This window comes from Cuculus canorus, chromosome 25, assembly GCF_017976375.1.
Source record: "Cuculus canorus isolate bCucCan1 chromosome 25, bCucCan1.pri, whole genome shotgun sequence".
Classification (NCBI taxonomy): domain Eukaryota; kingdom Metazoa; phylum Chordata; class Aves; order Cuculiformes; family Cuculidae; genus Cuculus; species Cuculus canorus.
In genome coordinates this window covers 3,098,202-3,113,405 of record NC_071425.1, presented here as the reverse complement: position 1 = coordinate 3,113,405, position 15,204 = coordinate 3,098,202, and the positions used below count along the sequence as shown (strand labels likewise).

Genomic DNA, 15,204 nt, shown 5'->3' with positions numbered 1-15,204 from the left:
CTCTCCGCCACCGAGCCCGCAGCGGCGGCGGCTCCGGGGCGCCCGGGGCGCTGCCCTGAGGCGGCGGCGGGGGATGGCGGAGGGGCCCCGGGCCGCCCCGCCGCCGGGCTCGCCCTGCCCGGCCGTCCCGGTGCCCCCCGGGCCCCGCGGGGAGAGCGGCAGCCCCGGCTCGGGCTCGGGCAGCAGCAGCCGCGAGGATTCGGGCGAGCGCAGCCCCGCGCCCGCCGCGCCCCGCGCGAGCATCATGAAGGTGAGAGCCCCCACCGGCCCCGCCTCGGGCTCCCCGCACCCCGGGACCGGCTCACGGTTCACGGTCCGAGCCGTTTTCCCCATCCCCGGAGCAGCGGGCCCTGGTGATGCCAGCGCTGATGCCCACCGTGGCTATTCCTGCATCCCCCGGGGCGGCTGCGGTTCCCGATGGGTTCCCAATGGATTCCCGATAGGTCCCGGGGGGTCGCAGGGTGCAAAAGGGTCGTTTCGGGTACCAGGGTGTGGAGTTTGCCTGCCACCCAGGCGCAGGGTTTGCCCCTGCCCGCAGGGATGCTGTGGCCGAGGCTGGCACCGCATCCTCTTGCCCTGCCCGTGGTCCCCAAGGGCAAAGCCTGGCTCGGGCTCCGCACGCTGCCAGGCCAGGCGTTGTCCTATTTGCACGGCTGTGGGTTGTCCTGTCCTGCTGCCACCATTCCTGTGTGTCCCCTGCGTGGCCACATAGCTCCTGCCATAGGTGCTGTGCTGCAGCATCACTCTGTCCTGCACCCATGGGTGCCAGTGAGGAGGCGCCTGCTCTTGGCTCCCGAGCATCTTCTGCTTTCCCATGTTCCCTTCTGTGAAGGCGCTGAGCCTTGGGCCCAGCTCCCAACCTGCTCCCCACACCTCGTCGGTGCTGTGCTGTGGGTGGGCAAGGCTCGTGGTGGGGCTATAGGTCAGGGAAGGTCCCTGGGGGCTCCCACACGAGTGGGCAGGAGTTTACATCCATGCTTTCCTAAATGAGCCCCCTTAATTGCGCTTACGCCAGCATTGCTCACTGACATAATAGGTCGCGTCCGCCTGGGACCCGCCTCCCCACTCCTGGCAGCCTATTTTAAGCTGGGATTGCTCCGGTGCTATTAATACCCTGCGTAGGGGTTGTTCCCATGGTGTTTGTCCAGCCCCGGTCTCCTGCTCCAGGACCTGGTACCCTGGGCAGGGGCATCATCCCCTCCTCAGAGTGGCCAGAGGCACCCAGCACCCTTGCTTGCTCCAAGCTGTTGCGAGAGCGGCCGGGCTGTGCCCCACGCGGTGATGGTGAGATCTCCCGGTGCTCCCAGGCAGCCGAAGGCCATTGTGCCATATGTGCCTGCTCTCCTCGGGGACATCGCCAGGCTCTCCTGCTCTTGCTGGGGTTGGGCAGCATCGCTCCCCACCCAGGGACGGACCAGCTGCAAGTGCCGTGGGCTGAATATGAACTCCTCGCTTGCCCCCAGGCTGGATGCAGCTCCCTGTGTGTCACCGCAGGATTTGGCCTCACGTCAAGGTCAAGTGGCCCAGGGCCAGCGCTAGTTGGAGAAGGCATTGGTGCTGGAAGAGGTCAGGCGTGACCTGTGTCCCCAGCCTGTGCTGATCCATCATGCATCTCCAAGTCTATCCGGGGCTTGATCCTGCCCCGGTGCTGGAGGGCTGCAGGTCCCAAATCTGCAGCCATGAGTTCCCCAGGCTGAGCCTGTCTCTGCCCCAGGAAACCGACTGTGCTGAGCCCCTCCGTGGGCTGAAGCTGGCGGGCAGGGGACATTGGGTGTCCGTGGGACCGTGCAGCCATCGGCCACCCATGCTGTGTTCCTCCTGCCCTCCTCTATCTGGAGGCAATGGCCTCACTTTTTCCCCAAGCTCAGGTCTGCTGTCCTCGAGTGGGGACGGGGGACAGAGGATGTTCTCCACCAGCCCCTCCACCACGAGGCTCACCCTCCCACTGGCACCTAAGACCCCTTCGTACCTGGGCTCTCCTTAGCTGGGGAGGGGACGGTGGTCGCAGGAAGGGTCCATGGGGACCCCTGGCAGATCTGGACCCCAAGTGACCCCAGCAGGACCCGGGCAGCAGCTGCCCAACCCTGAATCCCTGGGAGATGCTGAGGCCATGGAGTGCGCAGCAGCTTTGTGGTGGTGGGGTGGGAGGCAGGAGCTGCGCTCGCAGCTCGGCTGCAGTGCCGGTGCGGGGGCTGCGAGGGGGCTCAGCACCATGAGCACAGCTGCAGCTTGGAGCAAAGGGTACAACAGAGCTGTAGGACCTATGTGGGATGAGCTGCCGGCTCTGTTGTTTTTTGGGATTTCCAGAAAAGGTTGGAGGAGTGAATTTGAAAGTGCAAATCGGCGGCTGTGCTGGGGTGGGGAGACCCAGGGTGGCAGCAGAGCCAGTCCTGTGCAGCGTCCCTGTGCCCTGGCTCGCGATTCTGCTCCCTGCTTTCTTCCCAGGCTGGAAGTAGAAGGGCTGGAGGTCTGGTGGGCTTGGATGATGCTGGGGAGGGACTGGGGGGTATTGGATCTGTTCCTCCCTGCAGCAGGAGATGACCCTTGCCCAGCATCTCTCTTTATCCCATCCATGACCCCCCTCCAGTGCCACTCCAGGAGCTGTGCGGTGCTTCCGCGCAGGGCTCCAGCTCCACGGCCCCTCGCTGGGTAGTGGCAGCTGGTGCTGCGGGGAGTGGATGTGTCACTCGCTGTCTTCTTGGCAGGGAACAAATGATGGTAGAAAAGCCCTGGCTGTGCCTGGCCTCCCACTGCCTCCGCTCTGGAGCTGCTGCCGCCTGCCTGCATCCCTGCTCGTGCTGCCCAGCCTGGGATGGGGGCAGTGGGAAGAACTGGGACCTGGGGAAGCCGCTTGCAGAGAAGTCACAGCACTGCCAGGCTGGGGAACAGCCTCGTCCCCTGGGCAAATTGTGGCCCCATCACATGCCCCATGGCCAGAATAGGGGTCCTGTTGCCAGGGTGATGGTGATCCCTCTTCCCTTGGCTGGGCAGCAGAGCCGCGGTCAGGCTGAGACGCCTCAGCCCCAAAGGCTTTCGGTTCCTCTGTCTCTCGCCTGTCACGAGCTGTTGTGGTGAGGACTCCGCTGGCCAAGCCTCGGGGGAATAACGGGAAGGGAGGCCAATGGATCCTTCCCCATCTCTGTGCTTGGGTTGCTTGGCGGTCATGTGGCAGCTGAGATTAGTGTTGACAATCTTGCCAGGACACTAATTACAGGAGGTAATTGGCTGAAGAGGTGTTTAGCACTGGCTGCAGAACCGGGCGGGATGTGGGCAGCTGGGTTGGGACGTGCCCTCCGTGCCCAGCCAGATGCCCGTGATTGCCATTGGCATCACGGTTGGCATTGGCACCATGGCTGGTGCATCTTCCCTCTGCAGAGCCGAGTGCTGTGAGTGCCAGGAGTGAGTCCTGCCAGCTTGGTGGCACGGCGTGTGGGATGCCCGGCTTGTGCCGGAGCCCTGCCGTGTGGCTGGGGATGCTCTGCGCTCCCGTGGCCGTGGGTACCACATCCTCCTGGCTCCACTATTGGCCTGCGTAGCACCTGATGGAGCTCTGCGCTGCTCCTGCACTTGGTGGGGTGTAATAGAATCATAGAATAGTTTGGGTTGGAAGGGACCTTAAAGATCATCCAGTTTTACCCCCCTGCCACGGGCAGGGACATCTCCCACTGGCTCAGGCTGCCCAAAGCCCATCCAACCTGGCCTTGAACTCCTCCAGGGATGGGGCAGCCACAGCTTCCCTGTTCCAGTGCCTCACCACTCTCATGGTGAAGAAATTCCTCCTTCTGTCTAACCTAAATCTGCCCCTCTCCAGTTTATACCCATTGCCCCTCATCCTGTCACCACAAGCCTGGTGTCCCCAAGGTCGAAGCCCACCTGGAAAGCACCTATGGAAGGGGCTGACGGGGAGCGGTGGCTTTTCTCTGCCGGTCTCCAGACCAGGGTGAGAAGCTGGTGGGTGGCTGTGGGCAGGAGGTCCCACACAACTGCTGCCACCAGCGAACTGGTCACAAACGCGTTCGGTGGCAGCAGGGGCTGGGACATCCTGGAATGGGGCAGCAGTAGCACCCACTGAGGTTTGCCTGTGCAGACGGGGTGAGCAGAGCCCGTGCGCCACGGGGCACTCTCAGATCCACCCATCTGCACCCCAAAGCGCTGCAGCAGGCACCCCCTCCCCAAGCCTGGGGGGGACGAGGGGCCGAAAGGAGGGTGTTGAGCTTTTTGTCCTGAGCTGAGCATGGCACAGGACATGGTGGGGCTGGTGTCGCAGGGGTGGGTCTGGCTGCCTGCGGCGGGCGCAGCTGGAGGCAGGTCCCGGGGCGCTGGGTGCACACAGGCCCCCCGCCCGTGTTTCCTTTCCGGATGGATTTCCTGTTTTCGGCTATGGGGCCCGGTGCGAAGCTGCCTGGGGTGGGGTGTGCTGAGATGGGAGCGGGTCCGCAGAGGTGTGGGGGTCCTGCCTAGGGTAGCAGGGGGCTGCTCTCCGTGCTGGCCGTCGCCCCATGCAAGGGCTGCCTGGCAGTGGGGAACTCTGATTGCTGCTTGCAGGGAGCATCCTGGCTGCTCTGCCAGTGGTGCGGCCATCCCCATGGGGCTGGGATTGCTACTGAGCCCCACAACGACCGGAATTCTGCACCTTGGAATGACATCTGGGTCCCCAACTGAGCCCTGGGTCCAATTGTCCCAGGTGGATGGATAGGCAGACTGGATAGAAGGAAGAATTCTTTAACAATCAGGGTGGTGAAACACTGGCACAGGTTTCCCGGAGAGGTGGTGGAATGTTTCGCCATCCCTGGAAACATTCAAGATCAGGTTGGATGGGGTTCTGAGCAACCTAAAGATGTCCCTGTTCCTGCAGAGGGGGTGGACTGGATGACCCGTAAAGGTGCCTTCCAACCCAAATCAGTCTGTGATTCTGTGAAGGTGGTGCTCCAGGGGATCACCGCCCCATCCCCACTTTCTGCCCCTCTCCGCCACCCAGGGAAGCTGCAGAGGAGAGGGGGCACTGCTGTGTGCTGGGGGGGGGCTTGGGAGCTGGCTGAGCAGGGAACACTGCCCCAGGCACCAGCTGGCATGGAGACGGAGTCCTGGCACTTGACTGGCACACCGGAGCAGTCTGGCAGCAAGAGGATGCAAACAGCTCCTGCATCCAAGCTTGGGAAAACAGCCCAGCGCGAGGCTGAGCGGGGTCAACCTTCCTGAGGCTGTGGCCATCAACTGCTCCTGCCTGGGTGACTCCCTCCTGGCTGGAAGGATCTGACCGGCTCTAACCCCCATCCCTGGAGGGGTTCCAGGCCAGGTTGGATGGGCTTTGGGCAGCCTGAGCCAGTGGGAGGTGTCCCTGCCCATGGCAGAGGGGTGGAACTGGATGATCTTTAAGGTCCATTCCAACCCAAACTTATTCTATGATTCAATAATTCTATGATTCTAAGCTGGGGCTGAGGGCTGGCACCCGTTTCCCCATCCCTGGGATGTTGTGTCACTGGGATGGGGACAGCTGGCTGACCACCTGCGTCACACCATCCCGACTGCCCCCGTGGTGGCAGATCCTGACCCTTTGGGGTGAAGCACAGGGGTGTGCTCGCCCTGGCTGCCAGTCCGCTTCGTGGCAGCCCCATGCAGGAGGTGTGGAAGCTCTTGGGGTGCCAGAGGGGGACACCTCCTCGCCCCCAACCCCTGTGCAGCTGGGCAGACCCTGCCTGTGCCCGAGACACCACCAGATTAGAGGTGACTCACCATAATCTTGAAGAAGTGGATTAAATCTCCTCCTGCTGCACTACTTAATGAAATCCATCCCATAATAGGCTCCCAGGCCTGCTGTTTCCCCCTCTCCATCCCCTGCCTTCTCCAGCCCCTTGGCTGCAAGGTCCCCTTTTCCCACTGAGGGGCAGAGCGTGGTCGGGGGTGCAGGCAGCCCATACCCACTGTGACCACGCACAGGCGGCATCCGCGGGCTCTGTGCGATGGGGACCGCGGGCTCTGCCTGTCCCCAGCGCTTGGCACTTGCCGGTGGTGGTTCTGCACCGCTCCTGGGCTGACAGGGTCAGGGGGGTTCTGCCTGGGGCTCCCGGGGAGCTGCTGTGCCCATGCATTGCATCCTCGCACCGTGGTTCCTGGGGTTGGTGCCCAGGGTGAGGCTGTGGCACTGGCAGGGCTGGTCCTGCTGGGAGCCTTTTTGCCTCCGGTGTCCCCAGACTGGGGAGATGGGGACCGCGCTGGGCTGCCCGTGCATGGCTATAACCTCTGAGAGCGAGCGAGCGATGGGGAAGGATCCGGCTCGGGGCCGGGAGCAGGAAGGAAGGAAGGAAAGCAGAGTTAAAATAAGCCAAGCAGAGAGATGTGGGGGAGGCCAGGGCTGGAGCCGGCTCCCGGTCTCCGGGGAGAGGATTGGACTGGGGCAGACTGGGCTTCGCGTGGCGCTGGGGTACCCTGAGGTGGGGAGAGCGTGTGGAAGGAGGGCGGGTTGCATAGTGCCTGCCCCATCCCTGACAGCTCTGTCCTCTTCTCCCACCTGGGCAGGATGGGTCCCGGCAGCGGCCGCCGCACAAGAAGAAGACGGTGTCCTTCAGCACTATGCCCAATGACCGCAAGATCAACAGCACGGCCGCCTGCATCTCCTTCATGCTGGAGGGCTGCGAGCTGAAGAAGGTGCGCTCCAACTCCCGCATGTACAGCCGCTTCTTCGTACTGGATGCCGACATGCGCTCTGTGCGCTGGGAGCCCTCCAAGAAGGACTCGGAGAAGGCCAAGATTGAGATCAAGTCGGTCAAAGAGGTGCGTGTAGGCAAGAAAACCCCCATCCTGCGCAGCAATGGCCTCTCCGACCAGTTTCCAGATGAATGCGCCTTCTCCATCATCTATGGAGACAACTACGAGTCCCTGGACCTGGTGGCCAGCTCAGCTGACGTGGTGAGTGCCTGGGTGATGGGGCTTCGGTACTTGGTGTCCTATGGAAAGCACACACCCGAGGCACCTGGAACCGGCCACCCCAGCCTCCGGACCTCCTGGATCTCCTCTGTCTTTGACCTTGCCGACCTGGAGAAGTCTGGCCACATCCCTGTGTCCCGTGCTGTACAACTGATCAAAGCGCTCAACCCAGGCATGAAGACCTCCACCATTGAGCTGAAGTTTAAGGAGCTGCAGAAAGCCAGTGAGCGTCCCGGCGCAGAGGTGGCCTGCGACCTCTTTGTGGAGGCGTACTGCGAGCTCTGCACCCGCCCCGAGATCTTCTTCCTGCTGGTGCAGTTCTCCAGCAACAAGGAGTACCTGGGCCTGAAGGACCTGCTGATGTTCCTGGAGGTGGAACAGGGCATGGAGGGTGTGACCGAGGAGAAGTGCTTGGAGATCGTCGGCAAGTATGAGCCCTCCAAGGAGGGCCGGGAGAAGGGCTACTTGGCCATCGATGGCTTCACGCGCTACCTGCTCTCTGCCGACTGCTCCATCTTTGACCCGCAGCACCGCAAGGTGTGTCAGGACATGGCGCAACCCCTCTCCCACTACTACATCAGCTCTGCCCACAGCGCCTGCCTGCTGGAGGACAACTTCTGGGGCCGCTCGGACATCAGCGGCTACATCAGCACCTTGGGTCTGGGCTGCCGCAGCCTCGAGCTGGTGCTGTGGGATGGTCCTGAGGGTGAACCCGTGGTCTACACCAGCCCCTCGGCTGCCTCCTGGGTGCCCTTCCGTGCCGTGGTGGGGCTGATTGACCAGCACGCCTTCACCGCCTCTGCCTACCCCCTCATCCTCTGCCTGGTGGTGCGATGCTCGGCCGCCCAGCAGCGCCTCGCTGCCCAGTGCCTGCGCAAGACGCTGGGGGAGAAGCTGTACCTGGAGCCCCCCAACCCCGCCGCGTCCTACCTTCCTTCTCCAGAGCAGCTCAAGGGCCGCATCCTCATCAAGGGCAAGAAGCTCCCACCTGGCTGTGAAGACAGTGAGGGGGAGGTGTCGGATGAGGAGGAAGGTTGGGAGTTGGCGCGGCGGTTGGGCCAGGAGGACCGGGAGGTGCCGGAGGGAGGTGGCCCGCGGCGAGTGCGTCTCAGCCGGGAGCTCTCGGAGCTGGTGAGCCTCTGCCAGGCTGTCCCCTTTCAGGACTTTGAGAGCTCGCGGCGCGGGCAACGCTACTGGGAGATGTGCTCCTTCAGCGAGGTGGAGGCAGGGCGCTTCGCCAATGAGTGCCCAGCCGAGCTGGTGAGCTACAACAAGCGGTTCCTCTCCCGCGTCTACCCCAGCCCCATGCGCATCGACGCCAGCAACATGAACCCTCAGGACTTCTGGAAGTGCGGCTGCCAGATGGTGGCCATGAACTACCAAACGCCGGGGCTCATGATGGACCTCAACGCGGGCTGGTTCCGGCAGAACGGAGCCTGTGGCTACGTCCTCCGCCCCGCTATCATGCGGGAGGAGGTCTCCTACTTCAGTGCCAACGCCAAGGACTCCTTGCCTGGGGTGCCTGCCCAGCTCTTGCACCTCAAGGTCATCAGTGGGCAGAACCTGCCCAAGCCCAAGGGCTCGGGGGCCAAAGGGGAGGTGGTGGAGCCGTATGTCTGCGCTGAGATCCACGGCATCCCAGCTGACTGTGCCGAGCACCGCACCAAGACAGTCCTGCAGAGCGGGAACAACCCCATCTTTGATGAGAGCCTGGAGTTCCAGATCAACCTGCCGGAGCTGGCTGTCCTGCGCTTTGTTGTGCTGGATGACGACTACATCGGGGATGAGTTCATCGCCCAGTACACCATCCCTTTCGAGTGCCTGCAGCCCGGCTACCGCCACGTCCCCCTCCAGTCCCTGGCTGGGGAGCCCCTGCCCCACGCCACCCTCTTTGTGCACGTGGCCATCACCGACCGTCGTGGCGGGGGCAAGGGGCACCGGCGGGGGCTGGCGGGGCGCCGGGGACGCCGCGTGCGGGAGTACACCTCCACCAAGGCCACCGGCATCAAGGCCATCGATGAGGTCTTCCGGGCAGCCACCCAGCCACTGCGGGAGGCCACTGACCTGCGGGAGAACGTGCAGGTACGGACCCCACAGAGGCACTGGGGAACCTCTTTTGTGTAAGAAGCTGGACCATGAGCAGTGGGGAGCCCAGATGTCCTGCCTTTTCCTGGCTCTGAGGGGGCTGGGGGACGCGGGAGAGGAGCTCCATCCAGAGCAGCGGTAAATGGGGCTGTTCCTGGCTGAGGAGCTCTTGGAGACCCTCCAGGGCTGAGCTCCTGATGCCATTCTCTACCCACAGAATGCACTGGTGTCCTTCAAGGAGCTGTGCGGGCTGACACCCGCCGCCAACATGAAGCAGTGCATCCTGACGGTGGCCACGTGGCTACTGCACAGTGACAGCACGCCCAGCGTCACCCTCAACCTGGCAGAAAAGTATCCCCCCATGGAAGCCCAGGGTCCCATCCCGGACCTGCTGCGCAAGGTCCTCACCGCCTACGAGACGGTAAGCGCTGTCCTACCGGGGCTCGGCTCCTCGTGGGGATGCTCTGGCACCGAAACCACCACCCTCGCCAGCACTGGGGGCCCTGAAATCGCTGCACCCATCCTGACGCAGGGGGAGGCTGTGCAGGGAGGGGTCTCATTGAGGTGCACCTCAAGGTTGAGGTGCAGGCTCGCCCAGCTCCGTATGAGCCCTGGGAGCCCACAGCCCCCATCCCGTTGCCCACGCTGCCTGTGCTCTGTGCCAGGGCTGCCTGGTGGGGCATCCTGTGGTTTTGCCTGGTGGGAGAAATCCCATTAATAGCCAGATCCAGAGCTGCTTCCTTCCTTTGTGTCAGAGGGGGACGTGGCTGCCGGCCAGGCGCTGGTTGCGCTGCACCTGGCTGTGTGCGGCAGGGCGAGGACCTCCAGACGGGATGAGAGACAGCCCCTGCCCCCCAGTCCCCTCTCTCCGGCTGCTCTGCCGGGGGGGACGTGGGGGCTGCCCAGCTCCTCACACTGCCCCTTCTTTCCAGATGATCCAGACCAGCCGGACGCTGATCGAGTCCGCCGACGCGGTGTATGGCAAGCTCATCCAGGCACAGCAGGCAGGTAGGTCCTGGCACCCCGGTGCTGCCCTGTGCCATGGATCTGGGCACATCCCTGGGGAGCTGGGGGGATGGAGACTGTGCTTCTGGGCTGGGCTGGGGGCACGTATCCCTGCAGGGCTTGGTTCATGAGGTGCGGCACCGGGTTCCAGACGTGGGCAGAGGCAGAGCCAAGTCTGCCGGCATTTTTGGCTGTGCATTTGGGTGCCTCTGGTGTGCGGTGGAGGATAAGGGGTGCGCATCTGCATCGTGGGGCTGGAGTTCAGCAGCAGAGCAGCCAGAGCCGTGGGAGAACGCTTTCTGGTTGGGGTGGCAGCAAGCCTGGCTCTGGGGTTTTCCCATGTGCCGACAGCACAGGGTGGGTACGAGACACTGCCCGATGCCACCAGGGTGCCGGGCAACCTGCGCCAGGACAGGGTGCTGGGCGGGTGGGTTTGTGGGGGTTGTGCAAAAAAGGAGGGATGGAAGCGAGCGGAGGAGGCTGATGAGGAAGCAGGGAAGAGTCATTAGCTGCTGAACGCCAGAATATAATTAGCGACAGAAATAACAGACTGGAACTGACGGTAGAAGTGGCAACTGAATGTTACAACTTCCAAGACACATGGCTGAACCCACACAAGCAGGTGCTGCCGCCTGCCTGCCCCAGTCCTCCCACCCCATCCTGCCCCCATCCCAGGGGGTTCTTGGCACCCGAACCCCACTCCAGGCACCCGCTGGAGCCCCCCCAGGACAGCCCAGGTCACCACCGGGTGCACAGGGGGCTGCTGGCCCAGGGGTTTGTGTGGGCACCGTGGGGCCGGGAGCTGGAGGGGCTGGAGAGGAAGGAGAGGGTCCCATGGTGCCACCCTCAGTGGGTACCAGCCTTGCTGCCCGCAGCTCTGTTTGTTCATTGCCAGCACAGCAGCCCGGAAATCTCCTCAAGCTCTTGGCTTTCTGCTCCGCTGCCGCTGCCAGCTCTGGGCATAGCGGCGGTGGGAGATGCGCAGTGTGGGGCTGGGGGGCACCGGGGGGCTCTGCACCCTCCTATCCCGTTCTGGATGCAGGAGCAGGGTATGGATGGGCTCTGCACCCTCCTGTCCCATTCTGGATGCAGGAACAGAGCATGGATGGGCTCTGCACCCTCCTGTCCTGTTCTGGATACGGGAATAGAGCATGGATGGGCTCTGCACCCTCCTGTCCCATTCTGGATGCAGGAACAGAGCATGGATGTGCTCTGCACCCCCCTGTCCCGTTCTGGATGCAGGAATAGAGCATGGATGGGCTCTGCACCCCCCTGTCCCGTTCTGGCTGAGGGAACCCCACTGCTGTGCCGGAGTGGGGGGCACCACAGTGCAGAGGGACTCTGGGGAATGCAACCACCACTGTTGCCTCTGCCCGATCCTCGAAGCAGCGGTTCGGGGGGCTGTAACTCCGCGCCTTTGCCTGGGGTGCAGGCTGTCCCTGCTTCCACCCTGGCTGCACTGCGGACAAGCCCGTGTGATGCCAGCCCAGCTGGTGCAGCGGTGGGTGCTGTGGGGCCCGGGGAGGTGCTGGCTGCAGGCAGGGCTGGGGGCGTGCTGACTGACAGCGCGGGGGCGAACAGGCTCGTGTGGGAGCCCTCGCGTGGGCCCAGAGCCGGCGCTGCGTCAGGAGGGGCAAATATAGCACCCGCTCACAAGGACGTCACGCGATGCACAGCGCGAGGGCTGCGCTTGGGAGGGTGAGAGAGGATGGTGGCCGCGCTCTGAAGCCCCTGGGTGGGATGAGAGCTATGCCTGGGATAATCGCTGCCCTTCCTGATCCCCCAGCCTCCAAAACTGCCCAAGGCAGCGGCTGAGCTCGGTGATGGGGGCTCTGTCAGCCCATCATTCCCAATATGGAGGGGACTCGGGGCTGCTGGGGCAGCGGGGAGTCCACCCAGCCTGCTCCTCTGGTGAAGGGGGTCCCTCCAGCTCTGTCCCTGTCCCCATATATGTGGCCTCGCACCCACCGAGCAACACTCCCGCCTGTGCAGGCATGGATTTCCACAAGGAGCTGCACCGCATCGAGGCCAAGGAGGGGCTGCGGGGCCGCAAGCTGCAGAAAGCGCTGGAGAGCTTCGCCTGGAACATCACCGTCCTCAAGGTGAGGGATGAGGGTCTGCAGGGCCCCCTCCCCAGCCTGCACCCAGGTGATGCTCCGTGAGCACGGGGCATGGCTGGGCCAGCTCAGGGGGTCCAGATGGTGCCCAACGAGCCCCCACAGCCCCTCGTGGGCCGGTGGCTGGTGGGGCAGCTCACGGTCCATTGGACTGCAGCCCCTGATGCCCTCTCTCCGTACAGGGCCAGGCTGACCTCCTCAAACACGCCAAGGCGGAGGCGTTGGACAATCTGTGGCAGATCCACAATGCCGGACAGTCCTGCGGCATCGGCAGGAACGGCTCAGCTTCACCTGAGCCCTCCCGCCTGCGTGCCCCTCTGGAACCCATCCCTGAGACAGAAGGAGGTGGCGACACGGCATCCTGCTGACCCCGGCCTGGGGCTCGGGGGTCCGGACTGAGCCCTCGGGCTGGGCTGAGGGAGCCCCAACCTGCCCGTGGATGCAGCATGCACGGAGGGATGCGTGAGGAGCTGGGTGCCTGCGCTCTGCCGTGCCCGGGGGCTGCCGGAAGGTCGGGGAGGGGTATCCCCACTCCTGCTTTCCCCCCTGAGTTTTCAGGGCTTCATCCATTCCTACTGTCTTCTTCCAAAGCCAGCACCCTGCCGCGGGGCTGGCAGGGATGCTGGCAGCCCAGTGCCCGTGTGCATGAATTCATGCACCACTGAGCCAAGACTCCTCTTGGAAAAGCAGTCCCAGTTTTGGGCTCCTGCCCCTTTCCAGGGCTGCAGGTTTTGCCTTCACCAGCCCTGGGGAAAACCTGCCTGGTGGGAGCGTCCTGGCCAGTTCTTGTCCCCTCTCCATGGGGCACTGGGTCGTTACTCCTCTCTGGCATTCCTGGGCTTCCTGATGTGCAGAAGAGCCGGGAGGCTTTGGGGTGCAGCTGGCAGGGGGTGGGAGGCTGGGAGGTCACTGCAGACCACCCCAAGCAGTGGATGTGGCTTCTGGCACCAGGGGAACATTTGGGCTTGTCCTGCAGGCTGAAGGGCTCTCAGGGCAAGGGGCAATCTAGGATTGGACTGGGGCTGTGGGGCGTTACAAAGAGCGTTGAGACCCATCCTGGTGCCCTGCAGCTCCCTCTGTATGCCCAGATGGGGCCAAAGCGGGACGGTGGCACTGCGGATGAGGACCCTGATGGCCCCATCCCTCCTCCGGCACCGGCAGAGCGCAGGGTGATGACTCCCCAATGTCACAGAACCGTGCGGCTGCCCAGCACGCCTTTGTTCAGGGAGTTAATTAGCCTAATGGGGCCACCAGGAGAGGACTGGCGAGCTGCTGCTCTCGGGAGCGGGTTGGTACCTCTACAGCATTGACCTTCAGCCCCTTTGTGCCAGACCGGCCGTGGGACCCATTGGGCAATTACGGTCTCATTAGCCTCCCGCACCCTGACCGCTGCGCCCAGCACCCACACAATGAGGAACCGCAAATGAGGGGAAAGGCCTGGCTGGTCTCCGAGCTACCGGCCACCGCGCACCCGTGTCTCCCAGAGACCGGCTGCTCCCGCCTGGCCCTGGTGGTATTTTTGGCAGCACTATTGTACCCGGCCCTATAAAGCAGCAGCACAGGATGCTGTGCTCTCGATTGCCTGGTGGGACATTCCCCAGTGCTTCACCACCACCTGAAGACCTCAAGAAGGATGGAGGTGCCCAATACCAAGGTGGGACAGAGGCACAGCAGCTCATGGAGCTGGAAGGGAGGCCAGGATGGGTGGGTGAGGGTGCAGAAGGGTCTGGCTGGTTCCTCCGCAGGGCTCCCTGACCACAGCCAGGAGCTGCTCAGGGGGCTCAGCCCCGCGTGGGCTCCTCAGGAGCGAGTTGGGCATGTGGTGCCTGCGGCATTGAGCGTGGGTGCTCATCCTGTGCCGGGGAGGGTGTTTACCGCAGCTGCCTGCTGCTGGAGCGTGGCAGGAATGCTGGTGAGGGCATCCGCGTCTGGCTGCTCGTCAGAGGGTGGTGGGAGCTGTGGTTGTTGGGGAGAAGCAATCCCGGCAACTCCAAGCGTGCAGTGCTGGTCGTGCCCTCGGGTGCCAAAGGGTGATGTTCCGGGTGCAGGGGACAAGCAGGCAGAGCTGCAGTGACCAGGGTGGACAGGAGCTGAGATGCTGGTGGGGCACAGTGGCCGGACCAGGGGGCAACCCTGAGGCTGTGCTGCCGCAGCGCTGCTGGCTGCCCCACACTAATGCTGCCTGTTGCTCCAGCAGCTCCAGCGAGCTGCTTGCCTCTTGCTCCTGCTCCTGCTCTGCTCCCTGGCTGCTGCCCGGCAGAGTCTGCCCGAGTGCTGCCGGCAGAAGACCTGTTCCTGTCACATCTATGACCTCCTGCACGGCGTGGGCAACCACGCCGCCGGCATCCTAACGTTGGGCAAGAGGAAGAGCATCCCACCAGCCTTCCAGAGCCGGCTCTACCGCTTGCTGCACAGCTCCGGCAACCACGCCGCTGGCATCCTCACCATGGGCAAGCGCGGGGAGCACCCTGGCTCTGCCTGCCACGATGCATCCGGCTGCCATGCAGGCACGGATGCTCAGCTGACGCCAGCCCTGCAGGGCACTGATCCCAGCCCTGCCAGCCCCAGCGAGTGCCAGGGACACTCGGGGAAGGATGTGACCAAGAGCCAGGCCCAGGGAGGTGCGAAGAGCTTTTACTGAGTGAAGTGGGGGCAATGGGTGCAGGAAGGGGATCCCTGGGGAGGGGATCCCAGGGATGAGTATCCAGAGTTTGGTGTAAATAGCACTTTTACATACCTCCTCCTGGCCCTGGCCGAGCCTGCTCAGGGCACCGCAGGCACCGCTGGCCTTTTACAATAAATGGTAGCCTGACATGACCCGGCTCTGCCTTCTCTCTGGGGAGGGGCTGGGGGGCACAACTCTGCCCTGGATCAGCTGGCAAGGCTGGTGCAGCCACTGTGTGCACCAATGGGATGGACGCCAGACCAGAATTGGGGCGAACTGAGCCTCAACCAGGCTTCCCCGGAGCAGTGGGTGTTTTTCAAGCCCCTCCCTAAAAGGCTTGGAGCATCACCCCACCAAACTCCAGCACCAGGGAGGCTCTGGACACCCTCTCCTGGCCACAGCACCCTG

The 15,204-nt window shown here is 63.7% G+C and overlaps 2 protein-coding genes across 2 annotated transcripts; both read left to right on the top strand.

The window, feature by feature from the left end:
• On the top strand, positions 1 to 14,447 carry LOC104054479 (inactive phospholipase C-like protein 2). Its single transcript, XM_054088342.1, has 6 exons — positions 1 to 250; positions 6,517 to 9,006; positions 9,227 to 9,430; positions 9,942 to 10,017; positions 12,007 to 12,116; positions 12,314 to 14,447. The coding sequence occupies exons 1-6, from the start codon at positions 74 to 76 to the stop codon at positions 12,497 to 12,499; spliced, it is 3,243 nt and encodes a 1,080-aa protein (XP_053944317.1). The 5' UTR covers positions 1 to 73; the 3' UTR covers positions 12,500 to 14,447.
• Positions 14,311 to 14,936, top strand: HCRT (hypocretin neuropeptide precursor; the record flags this gene model as incomplete). The annotated part of the gene is made up of 1 exon (XM_009555477.2): positions 14,311 to 14,936. A coding segment is annotated over one exon (462 nt), but the record flags the coding sequence as incomplete, so codon positions are not given.
• Positions 14,937 to 15,204: the final 268 nt, after the last annotated feature.

What these genes read in the sequence shown, in the direction of transcription:
- LOC104054479 (XM_054088342.1), top strand. Translation starts at nt 74, where the DNA reads ATGGCGGAGGGGCCCCGGGCCGCCCCGCCGCCGGGCTCGCCCTGCCCG. An exon ending in CCCGCGCGAGCATCATGAAG is followed by an intron (nt 251 to 6,516) that starts GTGAGAGCCCCC and finishes CCACCTGGGCAG; the next exon opens with GATGGGTCCCGGCAGCGGCC. An exon ending in ACCTGCGGGAGAACGTGCAG is followed by an intron (nt 9,007 to 9,226) that starts GTACGGACCCCA and finishes CTCTACCCACAG; the next exon opens with AATGCACTGGTGTCCTTCAA.